This window comes from Astatotilapia calliptera, chromosome 9, assembly GCF_964374335.1.
Source record: "Astatotilapia calliptera chromosome 9, fAstCal68.1, whole genome shotgun sequence".
In the NCBI taxonomy this organism is placed as follows: Eukaryota; Metazoa; Chordata; class Actinopteri; order Cichliformes; family Cichlidae; genus Astatotilapia; species Astatotilapia calliptera.
Genome location: NC_137430.1, coordinates 33,763,816 through 33,789,139, shown reverse-complemented (window position 1 = coordinate 33,789,139; position 25,324 = coordinate 33,763,816). Strand labels below are relative to the sequence as shown.

General features: G+C 47.0%; 1 protein-coding gene across 2 annotated transcripts in view; it reads left to right on the top strand.

The window, feature by feature from the left end:
- fars2 (phenylalanyl-tRNA synthetase 2, mitochondrial) overlaps nucleotides 1-24,531 on the top strand; it is a 138,167-nt gene extending 113,636 nt beyond the window's left edge. For both annotated transcript variants that reach the window (XM_026180529.2, XM_026180531.2), the window contains exon 10: nucleotides 23,525-24,531. In XM_026180529.2, coding sequence (XP_026036314.2) covers nucleotides 23,525-23,663 — 139 coding nt within the window. In that variant the 3' untranslated portion in view covers nucleotides 23,664-24,531. The remainder of the gene's footprint in view (nucleotides 1-23,524) is intronic.
- The last annotated feature ends 793 nt before the right edge of the window (nucleotides 24,532-25,324 follow it).

Genomic DNA, 25,324 nt, shown 5'->3' with positions numbered 1-25,324 from the left:
CGATCACCCGCCTCTACACTCGCTGGAGGTGTTTCGGTTGACCCGGTTTAACTTTGGCAGCTTCTGCTGAGACGATGAGTGAAAGAGACAAAATAGCAGCAGCAGACGTTCTTCATCACAGGAAGTGTTTTTAAAAATAGGTGAAAATCCTTAAACGATCCCGATGTGCTCCTGACGTGTGGAGGTGCGCTCGTGTTTGTAACCCAGCAGGACGCTGATTCGTCTCAGGCCTCGCTTTATTTTTACGCTCTGACGTGGCGCTCCGAGCCGAGGCCGCCGCAGCTGACACACATATGGACCAACCGAGAACACGCTGGTGAGAGGGTCGTGCCTGCGTCGTCTGCCAGCTCCAGCGCGGGCGCACACACACGCCTTCTGTCCTGCCCTGGTGAATCATACCGTCAGCAGCTTTGCGGCGGTCACTCGAGGTGAGCGAGGAGAGCGTTTGGCCGCTGCAGTTTCTCAGATTCGTGTCACTGTGGAGCAGAAATGTTTTCAGACCCCACAGAACAACAAGCAGGACGCTGTTAATCACAGAGACCCTCGGGCCGCTAACATCATCAGTCCATCGACTGGTTGTTTGAGTAAATCTGGTGCTGCTGGCCTCGGTGAATTCTAGATGAACACACAGTTAGTATTTGTATATATTTGACTTGGTTATTGTAAGTGAAGCAGGAGCAGCAGACTCCTGATTTGGCAGCAAAACCACTGATGGCCTCTGAAAACCCGATGCATACGCGGAGCTCGGTCACATGATGAGAAACTGCATCATGTGACCCTGAACCATCTCTGAGCTGCTATAGGCTCAGGCTGCTGGGGCATTTCCCATCATGCACTGAGGGTGTGTGGGGTCTCTGCAGGCGTCGCTGTTTTGCCTCGACTCTATTAAAAGCAGCCACGCTGACGTCTTAGAGCTGCTGTCGTTTGTTTTGGAGCTGACAGCGAGTAAAGCTTCAAACTTTAGTCTGCCCTCGGCCCTGAGACCTGACACGATCCCGCCGCGAGCGATGGCGTAAGACGCTCAGCGTTCTGCACCTTTCCTTGCTCGTGACCTTTCACAGCAGCAGTTTTACGATGAGGATGCAGCAACTTGGCATCTGACCTTTGACCAGAGGTTCGGTGAGCAGATGTAGGTCAGGTTGGACGAGTCAATTAAAGCTGATAAATCCGAGGAGTGAGCCATGCGGCGCTGCAGGCGGGACAGATGTACGGGCGTGTAAACAGCACTGGCTTCCAGGCCGAGGCGGCGAGTCTGCAGCTCAGAGCAGGATCTTTTATGAAGCTATATTCCTGCTTCAGTGAGACGTAACTTTCAGCACCTCAGTGCTTCAAGCGTTTTTTGTACTGCGATGGAGTTCAGAGCTTGGGCACACACACCTGCTGGCTGTGAGAGCTTTCATCGTTACATCATCCTCTGAATCCCAGCGAACCTGCACAAAGCTGAGGCTCAGCGCCGCTCGGGTCGTCCCGCAGCCCCACGTCCCCCACCCGGCCCCACGTCCCCAACCCAGCCCCCACGCCCCCCACCCGGCCCCCACGTCCCCCACCCGGCCCCACGTCCCCAACCCGGCCCCCACGTCCCCCACCCGGCCCCACGTACCCAACCCGGCCCCCACGTCCTCTGACCCAAACAGAGACAACAGGAGGCGGAGGGCTACCTGTCCATTTATACATAGAAAGGCAGTCAGGTACAGGTGATGCGATAAAGGCGGGGCCTAAAAACTGGCAGCAAGAAGACAAAAGATTGACAAGCCCAGCAAGCACTGGATGATAGACCAGAGTACTGCGCCACTACTTGAAGGCTGATTGAAACCAGGTGATGTAATTACGGGTGGACAGATGGGGAAGACCAGCAGGACAGAAGAAAACAGGAAGTGGTGTGACGGGCTGAATGTGGATGTTTTATAAAGCTGACAAACGTGCTGCGAAGCTGCAGTCTGAGGTCAGAGACGAGGTCAAAGCACACGATAAATAAAACAGTGAATGCTAAAGACCCCAGAGACCGTCTGCACCAGGACTCGCTGTCCCTGGTTTTTCCTTCTCTCAGCACAAGCTGACAGAGTCCTCAGACACCAACACTCAGCTTCCTCCGCTGACCTCTGAGTGCAGATCATCTCAGTCAAAGGTCAAAGCTCCAGAGGGGCCGAGGTCAGGAGGCAGGAGGAGGATGAAAGGGCCTGTACCTGAGCAGCACTGCAGCTCTTTACCAACACTGGGCTTTAAATCCAAAGGCAGCATTTTCTAAGATTTTGATCATGTGTTAGCGGCAAGTTAGCAGAGGACATGATCCTGTGTGAGGTGGGAGGAATACTTCAGAGCGCACGGACATCAAACGCACCCTGGGTCACGCAGATTCACACTTCCTGAGGAGATCATTATCTCTGACGTCCTTTCAATCCATAACGTCCTGTTTATGTTTTCTTCAGCTGGACAAAAGCTGCAGTTCCTCTGGTGTCCAGCAGGGGCTCCAGCACTGAGTCAGTCCCCATGTTAAAACTTTACAGCAGAAATAAACCTGTTCACAGCTTTAAAACTCACCTGTTTAAATTATATTAACGCTTTGCATTATTAGGGGCGTGGCTTCTGTGAGGCAGGTGGATGGTGACACAGGCAGCTGTCTGCTAGCTTCACCTGAACTGGACCTCTGGACCGTGTTTGTGCTGTTGGAGGCTTTTTGGAGCACACACACACATGCACACACACATGCACGCACATGCACACACGCATACACACGCACACACACACACGCACACACACACACATACACACACACACACGCACACACACACATGCACACACACATGCACGCACATGCACACACGCACACACACGCACACACACACACACACACGCACACACACACACACGCACGCACACACACACGCACGCACACACGCACACACACGCACACGCACACACACACACGCACACACACACACGCACACACACACACGCACACACACACACGCACACACATACACACACACGCACACACACACGCACGCACACACACACACACACACGCACACACACACACACGCACACACACACAGTGACTGTCAGAGTTGTTTGAGATGAGTCACTCACCGAAGGGAACTCTACAATAAAAGTGTTTGTTTCTTTGTGTGCGTGTGTGTGTGAGAGAGAGAGCGGGCGAGCGAGGCAGTGGGTAATTGAAAAGCAGCGCCCGTGTGGCGTGCTAACGGTCGGCTCAGACGCACAGACAGAAAAAAGAATCCTCTCTCTCGCTTCGTTTGCTCCTGCGTTTGGAGTCTCCGATGCAGAGAAGCACAGAGACTCTGAGCGTCGGCTCTGGACTCTATCAGACCTGCTGTCCCCCACCTGGGTACCCGCATCCCCCCAGAGAGGTGCAGCAGAGGCAGAGTGACCCCACAGAGGCAGCTGACTCTGCTCTTTCCACATTCTGAAGCTCACGTGCGACTCAAGTGGGTCGTAAAGTGACTGGTTTAAGTTGGTGAACACTGCAGCAGGAACACGTTTGCGCTCACGTTTCATAATAACGCCGAGCGTTGTGTGTTTTCAAAGACAGGAGCAGCCTGCTGTTCCTATAGGCGGGGCACCAGGCCGGTGCAGTTAGAGCTCTGTGTTGTCAGCTCTTCACAGCTGATGTATGCTCCTAAGATGTTTCTATTAAAGCATCAGAGAATGAATCCTGGAGGTGAGGGCGTGCACAGGTAGCAGGTGTCCACAGGTAGCATTTCCTCGTGCGTGGATCCTCTCAGGTCTCTGTGTTCACTCACCGCAAGTCAAAGTCTCTGTAAACCTGTCAGGAGACGCTGAGAGTCGAACCTCCAGCTGCAGGTTAGTGAAGCTGCAAGGTGAATCGATTGTGTCGGGACATTTCATGTCGGGGCTCCTGATTGGATGCTGATAAATGTTGTGGAAATAATGGATGTAATTGGTCCGGTGAACAGGCTGAGTCATCGCCAATCGATGATGCTTACCTGTTTCCTGTTTCATGTTTGCTCTTTAATCTGATGAGATGTGGGTTTGAATCCGGGAAGATTTGTTTCTGCTCTGCTACACACACACACACACACACACACACACACACACACACACACACAGAGTCATGTTTCTGAGGACATCTGTGCAACAAACTCTGCACTCTAACATTACATCATTTACCATGTGAGGACTGTGTGCCCCTAAAACAGAGACACGTCCACGTACTGAGACTGAACAAACACACACACACACACTCAGAGAGCTCATGTTACTGAAGAGATTGTGAAAATGTATTATAAATGATTCCACTGGTGGCAAACGGGCACACACGCACACAACGGTTGGGCGATATGTAAAATTTTCCAACCGACAATCGTAAGTCCAATAAAAATCTGCGCATGCTAACGCTAATGCACAGCTTAGCGTTAGCATGCATGTGCATGCTAATGCTAAGCTAACTAGACAGCATGCTAACGCTAAGCTAGACAGCATGCTGTCTGGTTAGCTTAGCGTTAGCATGCTGTCTTGTCTTGTGTATCATGGATGCCGTTTTCCACTTTGCCATCTATCTCGTCCTTCTGTTCAGTAAAAATAAAATCAATGTCCACATCCACGCTCTACACTGCGTCACTGTTTTCCTCTGACACGTGAACTGAAATCAGCTGATTGTAGTGCAATCAGCTGAGTGTAAGAAGTGATAAGTGGGATCAATAGGCAGGCAGAGTAATGATTCCAAGGAATTGGACTACTGGGAACTGGTGGTCGATTCCCATCCCTACTCCTGCTGCAGTGGTTTCAGGTTAAAACCTTGAAATGTGTCCTCACAAACTCAGAAACTCTCAGCCGGCCTTTAGTGGTTGTGGGAAAGCCAGGCTTCCATTTTCCTGATGATGATGCTCTCTCCCTGCTTTCCCTCCATCCTAATATGATTAACACACACACACACACACACACACACACACACACACACACACACACACACACACACACACACACACACACACACACACACACAAACTCACTCAAGCAGCTTCCTGTTTGTCTTTCAACTTGTATCGACCCACAGCACACACACGCGCGCACACACATCTGCAGTAAGTGAAGTGCCTTCAAGTGAGAGTGAGGGAACATATATGAATGAGAGAGGGAGAGCTTGTTTACTTCCTGTGAGATTTCTCAGAAAAATATCAGAATAACAACATATCCTCGCGCTGGAGCGTAGCCCTGCATGCTTTGGTTTCCTCGGCCTCGTGATGATGGCGTGGATGTTTATCCTGCACCGTGACGTTTGCAGGATACCTTTTGTCGCCTCTGTGCCCAAATATCTGTGCCGTTCTCATTCCTGAGGTATCACATGATTTCTTAGGTACGTGCGATGCATTCGTCGCTCCCAGGTTGTTATTTAGGGGCGTTTTTTTACCCATACCACAGATATTCCTGACCGAGTCGTACTCAGTGGCTACAGGCTGAAGCTGCAGCGGATGGACTCAAAGAGCTCTGGTAACCTCACAGGGTCACCAGCCTCCTCGCCTGAGCGAAGCAGTGGAGGCACCACTGCAGAGGAGCTCCACCTGTGAGCTCTCACCTGAGCTGTTGTGGCCTTGTTCAGTTATTTGATCTCTAAGCTGACTTTGTGCGCTCATGTTGCCGTACGCCTGGGTGGGTGAATCACCTCGTGAAGCACCTCTGCTCTCAGCGCCGGTCTGCTAGTAGCTAAATCAGTCGCTGGCTTTGACATAGACAAACCAGAAGTCTTATTTTTGGCTAAAGCCCAAGGATCTGTGTGGCAGTAACTCTGAGTCCCAAACAAAATCCCCTGAGAGACGATAAACTGCATCTCAACCTTGGACAGCTCCTGAGATGGACACATCCTGTGACGTGGAGCACCTGTGAAAAACGATGCAGCAGAAGGATCCAAGGATCCGCCCCTGCAACCAGCAGCACGCAGCATCAGCTTTAACCTGAACTTAAAAACAGTCATTTAGACACGTTGGCATTTAAATCTCCATCATTCCCATCTTGTGCAGCGTTGTTGTCAGGTCCAAGTTAGCCGTGTCACATTCACGGGGCCACGCAAACATCAGCGTGTGTCGCGTCAGGTCAAACACGCCAAACAAGCCCAACGCGCTGGGTTTGATTTAATTACATTTCACTGCGATCCAGCTTCACTCAGGTGCGAGCAGGAAGAAAAACACAGGAAACACGAGCTGTCAGCTGTAGCTGCTGCTGGTTTCAGTGCAGTGCCACCTTCACATTAAATATTCATCATTTAGCGCGAGCGAGACACAAAGGCAGCAGTTTTATGTGTACTCTCTCCTGACCACGGCTACGGGAGGTGACAGATGCTGTGTTTAATGGCAGCTCTGTGGCAGAATCTGTGATGGGTTTCTCCACTGTGTGTGTGTGTGTGTGTGTGTGTGTGTGTGTGTGTGTGTGTGTGTGTGTGTGTGTGTTGCCCACAGCTGCATGTGTTGTTGTTAAATTTTCATTGCTGCCTCCGGACAAAATCTAGTTTGCAGAAAGTCACTTTTTAGCAGTGAAGGAAAGAGTCAGTTTCTTCTCTACGAGCTGGTGTAAATTTAGAAGTGTAATATGAGAGGAGAGGATGGTGTCTCCTCTGCAGCACGGCCGTGTTCCCACAGATTTATGTGGCTCAGCAGGCTGGCCCTGGGACAAAACCACCTGCAGGATTCTCTGAAGGTGTTTTCACACCTGCAGCATTAACTCTGGTTCGTTTCCTCCTTGGTGAACACACGAATCCCAAAAAGTTGATTCTGTTCATCTGGACGTCTTCAGTGGGAGAAACGTTTCGTCACGCATCCAAGTGACTTCTTCAGACTCAGCTGACTCTTATAAACAGGACTTTTGCATAATGACTGAAACCAGCCCACTGAAGGAGCAATGGGCTGTGAGGTCACTTCCTTGATCATTAATATGCATATTTTGCCTTTTAGTGTGAGTTTGAGCTAAAAAACGTCCCATATGCTTTGTATCCTCACCGGAGGAAGATACTACAGATGTGCAAACATCTGTACAGGCTAGCAGCTAGCTATGATGTAACCCTAAATTTGCCAAGACGTTACAGCACCGTCTTCCTGTATTTACTTTGTTGCTCCGCCCCCGACACATCTGGCCAATGAGCGGGCTGAACATTATCACCTGGTCTGTAGTGACGTATTTTGGTTTGCTTGGGTTTTTCTCTGTGAAAACGAAAAAGACCACGAGGAATAGTTCAAGTTCACAAACTCATCAACTGATTCAGACCAGAGTAACCGAACTGCAGCTTTGCCTCGTCTTTGCTCACTCTGTGGTCCAGCTGGTCCCAACAGCTCTGCTGGGTCTGACACAGCGCTCCAGCACTGAACCTCCTGGAGGTGATCTGGCTCAGCTGAAAATCAGTGATGGATCCGCTAAACTCAAGCTAGTTGGGATGTTCGGTATCCATGCAGGTGAATTTCCATCACAGCTCTTCCTCCTTCATTTCACCTTCTCCGTTTTATAAAGACTCTGCAACTTCAACCAGAACTCTCACATCTGGACTCATCACATCAGTCCAGGGTTTCTCTGGTCTAACGTCCTCTCCCTGAGTCCCTGCAGTTTTTCTGGTACTTCCTCCCATTAGCTGGTGGGTTTAAGCCATAGGCTGTTGGCTATGATCCCCTCTGTGGAGGAGGCAGCTGCTGGTCTTCATGTTTGAGGGTCAGTTTCATCTCAACACTTTTTAAGACCCTTGACATTCTCTGGAGCGACTGACCTCCATGTGTTAACGTAGCGATCGACTGCTGTTTCACTTACGCCTCCGTCGCATAGGCCGGGGGAGCGGTCGAGACGTTTTAATCTGATAATCCCAAAACTCAAGAAGACAAAAGGGTCCATTATGCACTCGCTCCATTACAGCTACTTTAAGTAGTCTTTCTTTAATGCTGGAGTTTGAACCGGACGGTAATCCAGCGGGAACACCCCTCCGCCTGTCAGACCTGAGCGGAGTTTAACACGCGGAGGGCGGCTCGAATCACCGACGCCTGTGACAGAACCTCTCAAAATTTTATTCTCCTGCTAAAGGTCAAGTGGAACACTTAACGAGCAATTAGCGGAGGGGAAATGCCAGCGCGGCCGTCAGCTAAGCAGCCGCCTGAATTATTCAGTACGATAACAGAGAGGAAGTGGAGCCCATACGCTCTGAGCAGCCAATCGCACGCCGCTAATGTCAAGTGGATTTGCGTTATTGAGAGGTGGGAATCATGGGTAAAGACAGTGTCCCCCTGGTATTATGCATTTCCAGTTTGACTGGTGGTGGTTTGTAAAGGTCGACAGCGAGGCTGCGGATCCATTATCTCATTTTCTCATAAACTTTTTACTGTTGAATGTTTAAACAGTTGAAACAGTTTGTAAAATGAATCACATAAATCCATCATTCTCACTTTGAAGCAGCCGGAGCTGCTGTGATCATTTCACAGAGAACTTATCAAAACATGATGAAAATTAGCAACAAAGCAGCGTCTGAAGGTTTCTTTGGATGTTTGTTGGTGAAATGCACCTTCACAGACGCGCTCGCTTCATTTATTTTCTACAAAGGCTTCTTTGATTTTTTTTTTAACCAACAAATCAGATATTTTCTAACACAGTTCTTCATCTTCGGTGCCACCGGAGTACTTTGTTGTTCGAATGACTCATGCGAGCCACCGGTTTGGAGATTGATTGGCCTCTGATGGGAGGAATAAGTGTGTTTTGTTTTCTGCCTCACATCTGCTTCCTCGTGATTCATGTTTGCCTCTTTCTGATACACTGATTGATGGATCAAGAAAACCTGCTGTAAGACTCCAGGAGGAGGGGGACGGTGTGTGTGTGAGTCATGGAAAACACTCATCGTGTCTGCTGGAGCTCCAACAGATGGACAGTAGGCGACACACACACTGTATATATACAGTCTAAAGGCACAGACACACTCAGACCAGTGAAACGGCGCTCGAGCCGTTTGGTCGGTGTTAGCGTGATGCTTGACGAGGAGAGTGCGATGCGGCAGGGTTAAACGGAGTCAGCTGAGTTGTAATCAAATGTTGGTCGTGTGCTTTTTGTTAGTTTTAGTCACCAAAATAAAGTTTCTCAGTTCAAAACCCAAAGAAAGACAGAAGACAGTCAGCTGCTGAGGATCAGACAGATGAGACGACTGAAACTGAAAGCAAAAGTAATCTCGGAGTGTCCTCCCAGACTCGTGAATAATTAACGAGCTCAGTTTGGCTCCTCTCGTATTGAAGCATTGATAAGGTGATCAGACTCCAGTCTGTGTGTGTGTCTATTATTACCTGCTCTGACAGACTCTGCTGCAGTGACAGAGCTGTTAATAATTCACACTCCTCGTCCTCCTCTTCCTCGTCCCTCTGTCTCTGCCTCTCTCTGGAGGTTGAAGTGCAGGATGCCCAGAGGCAACAGAGAACCAGGAGGAAGCACCCATCCCTCCTTCTGTCCTCCCATCCTTTAATGTCCCTCACAGTGGAAACCACATACTGCAGTTTGTTAGGACTCTGTTACCGCCTGATGTCACGTCCTCCCTGTTTCATGACTTCTTGTGTAAACTCCACAACACTCGTACCACTAAAGACGTGAAATTAAATTAGGGTTAACCCTAACCTGACCCTAACCCATTCATCTTTCAATGTTCTCTGATTAAAGGGCAGAGAACTCCATCAGAAGTCTGATTCAGTTTCATTTAGTCGGGTTAGTAGATGAACATTTTCCTTTTCTTCTACGTTGGCAAATATAGGACATTTTTATATGACAGTGGATCTGCTGAGAAACATTTTGTGTGAATAGAAATGGCTGCAAGGAGCAAGTTTGACAGTTCAGTCTGAAAACCAGAACGATTAGGAACAGCAGAATTTACACAAGATGGTGTGTCCATCCATCATCCACCCATACGTTCATCCATCCATCATCCACCCATACTTTCATCCATCCATCCATCATCCACCCATACTTTCATCCATCATCCATCCATCCATCATCCACCCATACTTTCATCCATCCATCCATCATCGACCCATACTTTCATCCATCCATCCATCATCCACCCATACTTTCATCCATCCATCCATCATCCACCCATACTTTCATCCATCATCCATCCATCCATCATCGACCCATACGTTCATCCATCCATCCATCATCCACCCATACGTCCATCCATCCATCCATCATCCACCCATACTTTCATCCATCCATCCATCATCCACCCATACTTTCATCCATCATCCATCCATCCATCATCGACCCATACGTTCATCCATCCATCCATCATCCACCCATACGTTCATCCATCCATCCATCATCCACCCATACTTTCATCCATCCATCCATCATCCACCCATACTTTCATCCATCATCCATCCATCCATCATCCACCCATACTTTCATCCATCCATCATCCATCCAACCATATTTTCATCCATCCATCCATACTTTCATCCATCCATCCATCCAACCATATTTTCAACCATCCAACCATCCACCCATACTTTCATCCATCATCCATCCATCCATCATCGACCCATACTTTCATCCATCCATCATCCACCCATACTTTCATCCATCCATCATCCACCCATACGTTCATCCATCCATCATCCACCCATACTTTCATCCATCCATCATCCACCCATACTTACATCCATCATCCATCCAACCATATTTTCAACCATCCAAACATCCATCCATACTTTCATCCATCCATCCATCCATCCAACCATATTTTCAACCATCCAACCATCCATCCATACTTTCATCCATCCATCCATCCATCCATCCAACCATATTTTCAACCATCCAACCATCCATCCATACTTTCATCCATCCATCATCCACCCATACTTTCTTCCATCCATCCATTATCCACCCATACGTTCATCCATCCATCATCCAACCATATTTTCAACCATCCATCATCCACCCATACTTTCATCCATCCATCATCCACCCATACTTTCATCCATCCATCCATCATCCACCCATACTTTCATCCATCATCCATCCATCCATCATCAACCCATACTTTCATCCATCCATCATCCACCCATACGTTCATCCATCCATCCATCCATCATCCACCCATACGTTCATCCATCCATCATCCACCCATACTTTCATCCATCCATCCATCATCCACCCATACTTTCATCCATCATCCATCCATCCATCATCGACCCATACTTTCATCCATCCATCATCCACCCATACGTTCATCCATCCATCCATCATCCACCCATACTTTCATCCATCCATCCATCATCCACCCATACTTTCATCCATCATCCATCCATCCATCATCGACCCATACTTTCATCCATTCATCATCCACCCATACGTTCATCCATCCATCCATCATCCATCCATCCATCATCCACCCATACTTTCATCCATCATCCATCCAACCATATTTTCATCCATCCATCCATACTTACATCCATCATCCATCCAACCATATTTTCAACCATCCAAACATCCATCCATACTTTCATCCATCCATCCATCCATCCATCCAACCATATTTTCAACCATCCAACCATCCATCCATACTTTCATCCATCCATCCATCCATCCAACCATATTTTCAACCATCCAACCATCCATCCATACTTTCATCCATCATCCACCCATACTTTCTTCCATCCATCCATTATCCACCCATACTTTCATCCATCCATCATCCAACCATATTTTCAACCATCCATCATCCACCCATACTTTCATCCATCCATCATCCACCCATACTTTCATCCATCCATCCATCATCCACCCATACTTTCATCCATCCATCATCCACCCATACTTTCATCCATCATCCATCCAACCATATTTTCAACCATCCATCCATACTTTCATCCATCCATCCATCCAACCATATTTTCAACCATCCAACCATCCATCCATCCAACCATATTTTCAACCATCCATCCATACTTTCATCCATCCATCCAACCATATTTTCAACCATCCAACCATCCATCCATACTTTCATCCATACTTTCATCCATCCATCATCCACCCATACGTTCATCCATCCATCCATCATCCACCCATACTTTCATCCATCCATCCATCATCCACCCATACTTTCATCCATCAATCATCGACCCATACTTTCATCCATCCATCAATCCAACCACATTTTCAACCATCCATCCATCCAACCATAATTTCAACCATCCAACCATCCATCCATACTTTCAACCATCCAACCATCCATCCATACTTTCATCCATCCATCATCCACCCATACTTTCATCCATCCATCCATCCATCCATCCATCCACCCAACCATATTTTCAACCAACCATCCATCCACCCAACCATATTTTCAACCAACCATCCATCCATCCAACCATCCATCCATCATCCACCCATACTTTCATTCATCCATCCATCATCCACCCATACTTTCATCCATCCATCCATCCAACCATATTTTCAACCATCCATCATCCACCCATGCTTTCATCCATCCATCATCCACCCATACTTTCATCCATCCATCCAACCATATTTTCAACCATCCATCCAACCATCCATCCATCATCCACCCATACTTTCATCCATCCATCCATCATCCACCCATACTTTCATCCATCCATCCATCCATCCATCCATCCATCCATCCAACCATATTTTCAACCATCCATCATCCACCCATGCTTTCATCCATCCATCATCCACCCATACTTTCATCCATCCAACCATCCATCTGTCACCCTATTCATCCATCCATCCATCCATCCATCTATCATTGAGACATTCATCCATCAATCCATCCATTGAGACATCCATCCATTTGTCCACCTATCCATCCATCCATCCATTGAGACATCTATCTGTCCACCTATCCATCCATCCATCCATTGAGACATCCATCCATCCATCCTGACATCCATCCATCCATCCATCCATCCATCCATCCACTGAGACATCCTGACATCCATCCAACCATCCATCCACTGAGACATCCATCCATCCATCCTGACATCCACCCATCCATCCATTCATTGAGACATCCATCCATCCATCCATTGAGACATCCATCCATCGAGACATCCATCCATGCATCTGTCCACCTATCCATCCTGACATCCATCCACCCATCTGCACATTCATCCATCCATTCAAAAAGTGGATTCTGTTCATCTGGATGTAGCTTTTTCAAAACCACCTCAACTGGTTTCTTTCAACATGAAGGAGCAGAGAGTACTGCAGAGCTTCCTGTTCTCCAACCAGTTTAAAAACCTCCAGTTTCTTGGAGGTAGTTACAAACATTCACAGCTGCAAAATGAGTAAAAACCAAAGGGTGAAGCTCCACGGGTATCATCCAACAATGCTGCCGTTTTCTTCTGCTTATTTAAGGGGTCATGATAGCAGAAGGTATGAGCAGGTATTTACAACCTTCCCCTTTTCTAGTCGTTTCCAGTCAAACTGTTTGTAGCAAATAACTTTGTTTAGTCAAAGGAGCTTGCAAAGAAAAGCATCTGGACTTCTTTAAGTTGCTTGAAGACGTTTCACCTCTCATCTGAGAAGCTTCTTCAGTTCTAAGGTCAAATGGTGGGGAGTCCCACCATCTTATCTTTAAGATGCAGATGGACTGCTGAGTCTTGTCCTGTGGAGGTGGCTCTTCTATGATAAAGGACACTCTTTCGAGGATGCCAATGTTCACATTTTGGACAGAGAGGACAGATGGTTTGAAAGAGGAGTGAAAGAAGCATCTATGTCCACTGTGAGCGACCATCTTTGAACAGAGGCGGGGGTTTACGACACCAACTCTCTGCCATCTATAATCCAGTTTTGAGATCCTTCCCAGACGCCTTAACGCCCACTCACATCCTGGGCCATCTGACCTCAGGAATTCGCATGATAAGGTGGGGCCAGGTTTCACAATGAACTCACCCGAAACTCTGGCTGATTGGGACCCACGCCTGCTTTCACACCTTGGCTCATGTGATTAGAGGATCATCAGGGGGTCCTTTTGTCCCTCTGTGGGGGGAAACTCCCACTAGGTTTATATCTGGGACTCTCCACCATTTGACCTTAGAACTGAAGAAGCTTCTTGGATGAGAGGTGAAACGTCTTCAAGCAACTTAAAGAAGTCCAGACGCTTTTCTTTCCAAGCTCCTTAGACTACGATGACCTGGATGACTGAGAACCTTCACAGACACCTTTGTTTAGTGATATTCAGATCTACACTTCACATGTTTGTAGCTTACTGGCTGCTAATAACGTCTTAGACCTAGGGTTAACTAGAAACTACTTTCATCTTTCACTCGTAATTTTTCTAGCACAATAATTTTTATAATATCAGATTTTAATATTTAAAATCACGATCCTAAAAAGCCTTTGATCTTTGATTCGAGGCATTACGTGACTGTTGGTGGATCACCGGGCAGGAGGAAACATCTGGATGTGGCACCGTGGCGTCTTTGTTTGATGCAGGTTTTGGTTCAGTTTCTCCTTTAATGTGCTTCATTTCTTGACCGTGTTTGGTGATGACGCTCTCTTACTATCAAGGGAGCAGCGACGGTATTTGGAGATGTGTGCTGGTCGTGTGGAAAGAAATAAATCCAAACAAAATCAAACAAATCCAGCAGGCGGAAATGCAAAACGACTGCCTGCTTCTGAAGCCGGCCTTTGAGTGTGCAGAGTGGAAGCTCAGCTCTGCTTCAGTTGTTTATTTGGCCTTTTTTTCTGAGGAGAAGAGGCACGACGGCCTGGAGAGATCTGCCTCTGATCTATTAATACATATGCATAAATTAGTCAGAGCCGCTCTGTAGCAGTTAGCCGGCTGTGCAGGAGCTCTGGCTCTAGTCCGGAAAATCCACCAGGATTCTGTCCGCAATCTGGTGCTGACGAAGGGAGGTGGCGGCAACTCGACGCCATGCTCGCACCATCTCTGCCAGTCCTCCAGGACGGAGGTCAGAGGTCACAGTTGGGGTTTGAGGGCAGGCAGTCCTCGTACAGCTGGAAGATGTTTTCTGGCTCACGTCTGTTTTTCCTTTGTTGAACATGAACATTTTTCAGAGCTGGTTTAAAAGCTGAAGTTTATTTTTCAACTGAATCAAGAAACGAACACAGATTCACTCGTGCTCGACTCGGTGTCACTTTACTGATCTGCAGCAACTCAGGAGCCTCAAATGGACGTTCGACGAACTGCAATGTTTGGGGCTTCATTAAAGGTTGCTGCTTGGTCAGTACTGCAAATTACTCCTCGCTGCTAGTGGTTAAATACCCGAGTCTGTTTGTTAGTAGGATGGATGAAGTCTCCTGGATCATAAACATAAAGAAGTCCTCGTTCTGTCCTCTGGTTTCAGTCAGCTGATCATTGAAGGAAACCACTCAGGCACTAATAAGGAGGACCGTGTTGACAGTGTTTGAAACATCCACCCGGCTCTAATACAGCATGCAGTGATGACAACACAAGATATTTAGTGTCTGTTGGATGTGTATGTGACTGGTTTGGATGGAAAGGCTGGGCTTGGACATGGATCTGGATCCAGGAGTTTGTGGAAAGACTCTTTACTTTCTTTGTCTTATGTTCAAACTGGGAAACGTGGAAACTGGCACGAACCAGCCCATATCCAGACATCCTTCTGGATCCGTGACAAAGGTTGATGGAGGTTTGCAGTCTGCTTTTGTTGAACCACTCCCGATAAAAGTGCTGGTAAATCTGACAGTGTGACCTTTGTTTTACTAATAAATAAGTTTTGGCTGAACTTGTGATAATTCTTGAAGGGGCTTGACTGACTTTGTGCACTCCCCTGTTCGTTGTGTTGACAGCACGCTGATTGTCCTCACGCTGGGCCAAAGGCCATAAACCACGAAGGCTTTTCATTAAATCTGCACATCCGGAGTAATGTCCCTTTAAATATGCAGCTTTGTCTTTTATGACGTCTGAGATGTGAACTACTTGGCAGCTTGACACTGAAGACTGTTGTGAGTATTTTCTGCAGCGCATGCAGATGGCAGCTGAGCCGATTACTATTCATATCAACATTTATTTAGACTTTCTCATAATTATTGTGTCATTAGCGGCGTTACGTTTCATTCTCGGCGTGTTTGTGTTTACGACGGCGGTTCAAAGCTCCCCTTCCTTCCTGCCCTCCGGTTTTCCTCCCGTCCTCCGTCTGACTGTCCGTCCCAATTAGGAAGGATCTAAATGGTGAGATTAACGAGAGCGGAGAGCCTCCGGTTCACACTCGCACACATCACAGCCACTTAATAGAATACTAATTGATTTCGGCTCTGTGCTGGCCCAGCGGAGGGGATGGACGGGTGGAGGAGGAGAGCGGGATGGGAGGTCTTTGAAGGAAGAATCAGGAGGACGAGCGTTTAATCCACTCGCTCAAACCAGGAAACGACTGAAAGAAAGCAGAGGTGTTCACAGGTGTGATGAAGGCCTGTGAGGGCTGCTCTCAATGAGCGTTTAAAATCCAGGTTTAATTTTGTTTGGCTTAATCAGAAAAACGAGGCGAATCCAGAGCAAACAGCAGCCCGACGCTCCCCACACTGTTTCATTAAACTCTGTTCGCTTCTCTCTGGCCTCGCTGCTTCTCCTTCTTTCTCGAAAATCGCAGATTTCTCTTTCAAAGTCTCTGATTTCCTTCAGCTTTGGTTTCAGGTGCTGATCTTCCCCAAACTGTCACAGAAGCCCCGAGAATCAGTATTTATTCGTTATAAATGCCTCATTTCAGCTCCAGACTAATCACCTACATCAGGGGTGTCAAACTCAAATACACAGTGGGCCAAAATTCAAAACTGGAACAAAGTCACGGGCTAACGTTAATATTTATTGAAAAAAAAAATCTTCCTCCAGATATAAGAATGAATCTTTTCTTATGGACTCAAACACGTTTTGCTGAAAAACTGAATATGGAACAAGCAAAGCTTAATACTAAACAATATATATCTTAGCTGTATAATACCAGTAGGCCAGCTCTGATAGTAATTTGGTATGGCTTCACGGGCCAAATGTAATTAGGCTGCGGGCCAAATTTGGCCCGCGGGCCAGAGTTTGACACCTATGACCTACATGTTTACTAGAAACTCTGAAGATACTTGAAAGCCATTTTTAACAGTGAGAGAGCAGAGGGTGTCTTTGCTTTCTTTCAGTAACGTATCACGAGGTCACCTTTAAAAGGAAATAAGGAGTTTATCCCATCATGGTGAATCTGTTAGGTTTAAAGAGCAGGTCGATATTCAGACCTAATTCCTTTCCTCGGTAACAGCCCGTCTCATGTTGTGTAGGGTGGAAATAAAATCACTGACTCGTGTTCAGAGGAACTTTTTAATGGATGATGCTCGTCCAATCAGGCTGAAAATCGCCAAAAACTGCAGTACCCATTATGTCCACCAGAGGCCTGTGCCAAAACTGAGTCAAAAAGTCCAACTTTACAGCAGGAATGAAGGTTATTCCACCTGATCTCCTTCTCCATGGCAACTGGACAGGTGTGAGTTTTATCTGACCTACCTGTTTAGATTTTTTTCCTCATGATCTGCATCCTGTTTTCTACGTCTGAATGTCATGTACGGCTTAAAATAAAACAGCTGCATGCCAGGAGGCATCGTGGTGGCTGTTTGGCATCTTCTACATGAAGTCACGTCGGCTCTACATCAGAGTCCCCAGGAGGAGGTTGGGGTGGATGGTGGGCATCGAGGTAGCCATCGTAGCCCAAGGGTGGGGAACTCCAGCCCTCGAGGCCTGGAGCTACGACCCTGTCGTAGCCTAACGTAGCGTAGTGCTAAAGTGAATTAGCCACCTGTGTGTAGGTTGTCAGTCGTGCAGCTCTGGAAATGAAGGTAACTGGACTTTTTTGTGATTTATGATTCAACACCTTTTGCCTTCAGTCTACGTAATGTGCTCATAGGTGCAGTGGTGGAACCTTGATGAGCCTAAACCTCTGACACATTTAAACCCCCACCTGAGACTCCATGCCTACGCCCTCAGTTGGTGTCAGACTTGTAGTTGTGCCTGATGTCTGAGGAGGAACCAAACCAGCCTGGTTCAGTCTTTTTGCTCCAGAAGATGTAACTTGTAAAATCGTGACCGTGCTGCTTCATACAGCAGCAGAACCTTCACTGAGCACGTGCAGGAGGTGGTGGGTGTTACGAGGTTCAGATCAGGAAGATCTGAGCAATTCAAACAAGCCGCCCTCGAAGTATGGGGCAGTTCAATACCATCACAGCCACTTTCACTGGTACAGTATTTATGTCCCAAAACAAGATACTCTCTGTTAGATGGCTGAACACACAGGGACCCGAAACAGGAAGTAAACACACTTTGAGCTCTTCTGTTTTTGGTCACCTGACCTCCACCCACCCCGGCCTCCTCCCGCTCTGATTCGTCCACATTGCCTGTGAACATGATCCAGCGGGCGACGATAGCATCAGCGGGAGGAGTTGGTGATGTATGAAGATGACTTCTCAGAGCCGGCGTTGCAAAGGGTGGCACATTAAGCCCCACATTTGAACGCGACAACAAATTAAGTGTCAGCGCGAGAGGTTTTAGCGATCGCTCTCGCAGCGCTCAAGAATCTGTGTAATTAGCAGACGGTCTGAGGCTCGAATATCCATCAGACACAATGATGTTACATAAACGCTGCAGCCGTCTTCCTGCAGGGCATCTGTTCTCAGGTCTGCTTGTATTTACACACATTCACTTTATTTAAAGAAGAGACGAACAAAGTGGGATCTGTTTGAGGAGGGCGGATAAACCTCGGAGGGTTTGTTTCTCTTCACGGTAGAAACAAAAAAGTGTTGAAGATACAAACGCAGATCTGCATCAAACCGAGGGATGAGCAGGATTAAAGAGAGGGGGGAGTGTGGGAGGAAGGGGAGAGCCGTCCCTCCTTTCTCCCTTCTTTCCTTAATTCCTCTCTTCATCACCCCTCCTCCCTCCTTGGAGGTTTTTACAGTGTCAGATCTCCTGGTTTTCCCGTGTCTCTGTGAAGGCAGCACGGTGCTTTCAAGGGCGTTGGCAGCGGCTTCGGTTTCCTCTCATCTCCACCCCCCTCCATCTATTGATCCCTCTCTCTCTGTTTATCTCCATCTCGCTCGCCCTCCCCACTGCTTCCCTTCGTTTTTCTCTCCATCTGAATGAAACCCAGCTCTCCTCTTTCAAGCGTGTCCATCATCATCCACTCTCTCTCTCTGTTTCTCACTCACTTCCGGTGTCTCTCGCCCTCCCCCCAGTGAAACATTACACTCCTCTTTGAAGTTCAGTCCCTCTCCTCCATCTCTCTTTCCCTCCATCCCACCATCTGCTGAAGCCTGACATCAAATCGATCATGTTTTTGTCTTTTTTTTAATGTTTGGGCTGTGACGCCGTCGGCCATGTTTGCTGTCCTCCTCTGACCTCGCCCAGGCTTCCCAGTTTCCTTCTTCTCATTACTGCTGGCATGAATAAACAATTCCAACGCAGGTTCAAGACGGCACACCGATGATGCTTGTTACTGTTGGATTTCATTCTTCGGTGCTCGCACCTCCATTTGTGGAATATAAACGTGTTTTTCTACGAAGCGTCCTCTTTTTAAAGAAAGCTAAAGGTCTCCACTGTCAAATGCTGCAATTCAATGACTTCACTTTTACAGACTTTTGAATGAAATCACTCATTTCTGTTCAAAGAGAAAGTAAACAAGCCTGAGACTACGACCAGATTTCAGGGGTCATTACTGAAAATCTGCTTTATTATCACGTGAACCTGGAAAATAATTAGAAAGTTTGAGGATTTAAAAACATTTAAAGTACAAGTAGAGACTTACAAATCATTTCTTGAATGAAAGTTTCTAACGGGACATGAAGGAAAACCAAAAACCTCCAAGTTTGAAAAATGACTCCTCAAAGCCAGGATAGAAGAAGCTGCAGTTCCTCTAATGTCCACTAGGGGCTCCAGCAGTGAGTCCACAGACTCCCGTGTTAAAACTTTACAGCAGAAATAAACTGTTTACAGCCTGATACAAAAACTGTTTTGGTCTCTGTGGATAATTTCTCCCCATCATAACATTTGTACGGTCGTAAAGTATTTAATATCTCATTAATTTAAAGTTTACTAAGCCTTAAGTTTAGGGGGCGTGGCCACTAACCTGCCCAGGCGACTGTAGCTGCTAGCGTCTGTCTGATTTCCTGCCTCTGGTGTTTTGTTTGTTTCCTGTTTTAATTTGAAAGTCCGTTTTCTTGTCTTCTGTTTTGCTTCCTCCTCTGTGAGCGTTTGCCCCGCCCTGATTTCGCTGAATCAGCGACCTTCACTTTCCTGGCTCTCTGTTCCCACACTCAGTGAGAACATGATCAGTATTTCTCCCTCTGGATCTGAAGCTCCCTTCCTCCTTTTAAGGCCACAGTCCCCTTGATAGAGCTTGTTTTCTGATTGGCTGCCCCTCGTAAATGAAAGGTTTACACAGCAGGTGGGCGGGGCCACTGCGATAGCTTCAGACAGCAGGGATGTCGTCTCTCTGTGAGTAGAGACAGTGTTTCGAGCAGCGCGCAGAGCTTTTGGCTCAGTGTGATTGCTTTCACATAAACTGACCTCATTATTTGTGTAATGTGTGCATCCAGCATTGCAACTGCATGTGCATGCGACAGGAAATATGGTAGGTCCCCTTTAACGAGCCTGCCTCGCTGTCTCCACTCCTCGTTATCGCTTAGATTTCTCTGACCTTATTTATTTAGAGCGTACTTCTCCAAACACGAGGAGGGTTTAAGTCTGTCGACACAAACCAGAGTCTGTTTGTTTAAAGTTACAGAGGACACGTTAACAAAGAGCGCATCCAGCCGTGTGAGGCGTGTAGCTGCGTAACATGTGTTCGTGAACACGCCTACATGATTAAATCTGACAGTAAGAAAACTCACTAGCATAGAGAGAGGACGAGCGTTTCAAAAGGTAACGTGGTGAAAGCGTGGTGGTGTGAACGAGTGCGTTCATGTGAAAGAAAGGCAAACACAGAGTGGGAGGAGCTTCACCTCCAGCAATTAAAATGCTATGAATAGCTCGATGCTCCAATTAAAACACAACAGATCAGCTCAGATTTTCTTTTTCCATCCTCCACATCACACATGTGTGTGTGTGTGTGTGTGTGTGTGTCTGTAAATGTGACGGAGGAGGACTTCACGCAGGGCGTCCTGTGGGCTCCAGGATAGCTTCTCTTTTTCTTCTCGCTCACACTGATTGGTTCAGCCACAGTCCTGCGAGTCCAACAGGTAACTCTACATCTTCACACCATGTGTATGTTTCGGGGCTGTGATTTTAAAGGCTTGTTTTTAGAGCAGGATTCAGATTTTCACTGGCTGAAGTACTTTGTGGGCAGCTCAGTGTGATTATAATTCATAGCTGTGACTGACAGCTGCTCCCAGTGAAGAGTTTTGGAAGAGTCGCCGTTTGTTCCTTCAAACTGGATCTATAGGTGCTCACAGCAAACGTGACCAAAGTTTAAAATTACGAGGTCAAGTGAACCACATGCAGTCTGGCTGCAGACTGATCTGATAAACACTCTGTTTCATGCAGTTTTCTCCACTCTTGGATCTGTATGATGTCATAGAGAGCAGAGACCTTTAAATGGCAATATCAAATGCAGAAGCCCCACCCACTTGGATTCAAACGTTCAGTTTATGGCAGCCAGTTGGTGTAAAGGGGGTTTAAAAGGAGGATGAGCTAAGTGACTGAACAAAGGCCCGGTGGAAAGTAAAGAAGGATTATTATGTGAGTCATGCAAAGCTACTGTAGTGAGGTCCATGGTGCTGAAAATGATTAGAATGGGTCCAATGACGTCCCCTTGTGTGACTAAATGAACAGAACTCCATCATCTGCAAAGAGCTGCACGTCAGTGTTTTGCCTCTGAGGTGTTTCCCTGCTCTGTGGCGGGGGTGCTGAGTGGGTCCAGGTGCTGAGTGGGTCCAGGTGCTGAGTGGGTCCAGGTGCTGAGTGGGTCTAGCGTAGCAGGAGTTCTCGCAGATATCTAAACTCTGCTCTCCACAGAGCTGCTGCTGTCTCTTGCCGTGTCTTCATGTAACATTTGCAGCACATGAAATCCTGACGCTGACACGTTTAGTCCCAAACAGAGTTCATCTTTGTTAAGTTGCATTGCAACTCCCACTGGTGTTTGTTTTAAGGACAGCAGCGCCTGAGCCTCACGAGTCCGTGTGAACCTTCAGCCCTGACTGTAAACCGTCTCTGCAGGACTCACGTTTTCTATATTCTGTCATAAATCTGTGTTTTTGTGTCTGTTTCCACACGTGTGACAGCAAACTACACGCATATCTATCACACTGCTGTGTGCGTGTGTGTGTGTGTGTGTGTGTGTGTGTGTGTGTGTGTGTGTGTGTGTCCAGGTGTCACTGTATCGATCGCCCTCCCTCTCTCTCCACTCTGTGACTGGATAATGGAGACATCAATTATTCAGCAGCGACACAGTCTATCACATGAAATACCATTCAGTGTGTGTGTGTGTGTGTGTGTGTGTGTGTGTGTGTGTGTGTGTGTGTGTACACAAATATAATGTGTAATTGTGTCTCTTCTCTCTGACATTTCCTCCAAACGTATCGATGATCAATTATTCACGAGCCGCAGAGCGAGAGCGGGCGAGCGACACAGAGCTTGAATGGAGAGAGAGAGTGTTGGGTTTAGTGATTTAATGTCATGTGACTCACAGCTGTCTGTGGCCTTGTTCACACCTGCCGTGGGTCTCTGGGGTTCACGGTGAATCACAGCGCTGTTTCGCTGCGGATGATAAAATGATGATGTCATAAAGATGACCAACATTTAAATGTAATCAGAGTAGTGGGAGGCGGAGCAGCAGAGGAGGAGGTGATTGTAAAGATGGATGAAGCTGGCATGAGAACACAGCACTGCTGGTTTGTCTTCTGATGTAACTTCCTGTTTCCTGCATGTTTTTCTTCCTGTTTTCTTAACCAATCAAATTCTCCCTACAAACACAGTCAGACTGTTGCTCCTCGGCATCGATTGACATCCAATAAGATCCAACAAGTTTGGACTGCTGGCTTCATGGTGTCGGTTTTACTGTCAGGTCTGAATAAAACATGATGCTCAGTTTTATGGCTTCATTACAGTCAAACAGTAAAACGGGTGATTTGGGGGTGACTAACGAGCCGCCGCCGTCTGCCATGAAGCTCGATTAGAGGCTCCGCACTTTCAGTCGAAGCCTCCATCCTTTGGATACAGTCTGTGTTTAGCCGTGCAGATTAACGGCACAGAAACACCGTCGGTCTGCTCGCTCGTGCACAGATAACTGCAGCACAGTTAATAATAACAGCGATTGCTCAGATTGATCCGTTTGATTGGAGCGACCCGGAAATCCACTGTTAAAGCAGGAAAGTGGGAAAGGTGGGAAAACATCCCAGAAATCCACACAGCTCACAGGAAACATGACGAAAGAGTCGGAAACTCGCTGTCGAGCACGGTGTTGAACATACTCACATACACTCTGTTACCTGAAACCTCACTGTATGTGTGTGTGTGTGTGTGTGTGTGTGTGTGCGTGTGTGTGTGTGTGTGTGTGTGTGTGTGTGCCTCTTTCAGGACCGGGAGGCGGAGTCATTGTTACCGCATCATCTACCGCCACATGGAGCGAACTCTGACCCAGCAGGAGGTCCAACGTGTCCACCAGCAAATCGAACAAGCTGCCGAGAGCGAGCTGGGCGTGCAGGGCCGATTCTGACACACACACACACACACACACACACACACACACACACACACACACACACACACACACACAGACACATAAATGTATTTCTATACCTCAGAGCTGTTAAGCAGCTTCGTCACATCCCCGTAGCTGTGAGATTTCACTGTGAGGGGAAACACGTTGACTTCAATAAAGACGTCACTGTCTTTGATGCTGCGCACACACACACACACACACACACACACACACACACACACACACGCACACAGCAGTGGCTTTGCGGCTCCTCTCGAGGCTGAAACATTCACTCGTGTCACTTTTAATTTCCCACACACCTCCTCGGCCGTTTGGACCTCGGCAGCTGCTCGGACTACAGAGCACATCAGAGCGTCTTTATCATCCCTGCCTCGGATAATAAATCCATCAGACTGAACCGAGCGCCGTCTGCACATCCTTCGGATGTTTTCCGGTTTGTTCCGTCGTTATTAACGTCGCAGTGCTCGCCGGGCGGACACAGAAAGACCTCGCCGCGTTGAGACGTGACGGCCTCTGCAGCACATGAGAATGAGTCACTTTCAGTGATTTGTGTTTCCATCATTATTGTGACAATGATATTCTGAGAGGAGCCGGCAAATTCAGCTTTTGGCTTCTTATTTTTAAATGTGCAAGAACATGATGTGCAGATACAGAAATAAATCAGCAGCAGACGGATGCAGGGGAAACTCTGCACCTGCAAAAGTTTCAGCAACTTCAGGAAGGCGTCAGCAGCGTGGAGGTGGGCCTGGTCTGGTTTAAGTGAGCTGGACCTCACAGGGCTGGTGTTTGACGTAGACCTCACAGGGGTTCAGGTGTGGGCCGCCGTCTGTGTTTAGATAAAAACATTAAAAGTTTTTGGTCACGTTGTTGTTCGAGTGTGTTTTTATTTCACATCTGCAGAGCAGAGAGATCAGAAATAATAATTATATTTAACATTAAAAATATGTTGATTAAAAACATAAAAACTGTCTGTTAATCAACTTGTTGATTTACTATAAGTAAATCCAAATACAGGAAGTCATGACCACTTAGCCCCTCCCACTTCCTCCCATCCAAACTGAGTATTTCTCTCTTTGGATTCCTGCTCGTGTGTTTTGTTTTTTTTTAACTTTTTATTTTATTTATTTGAAGAACTCACCTGTCCATTACGCATACAGTTTCTTCAGAATAACAGAATACAAAGAGAGTCACAAACTCAAGACAGTGAAATTAGAAAGAAAAAGAAACAAACAAATATATATGTATAAAAATATAGATACATATAGAATAATAATTAGAAAAATAAGATAAAGTAAAACAAAAGAAAAAAAAGGAAACATGCCTGTGGTGTCAAACATTTCCATCGTTCATTTCACTTTTTTTTCTTCTTCTTGTATGCTCATCTTCATTCAGTTCAGTCTTTTTTCCCCTTCCGTTGTACGTCAACCATTTTCCCCAGTCCTTCAAAAAGCGTTCTTCCTTTACTTTCAGTTTATATGTAAGGTTCTCCATCTCCAAAATGTCCTCCACAATTGCTACCCACTGCTGCTTTCCTGGTGTTTCTGTCTTAAGCCAGTTTTTGGTGATGGCCTTCTTTGCTGCCAAAAGGAGAATCTTAGCCAGGTAACGATCCTTTACATCTACAGTACCTTCCAAGTACCCTAGATACAAAACAA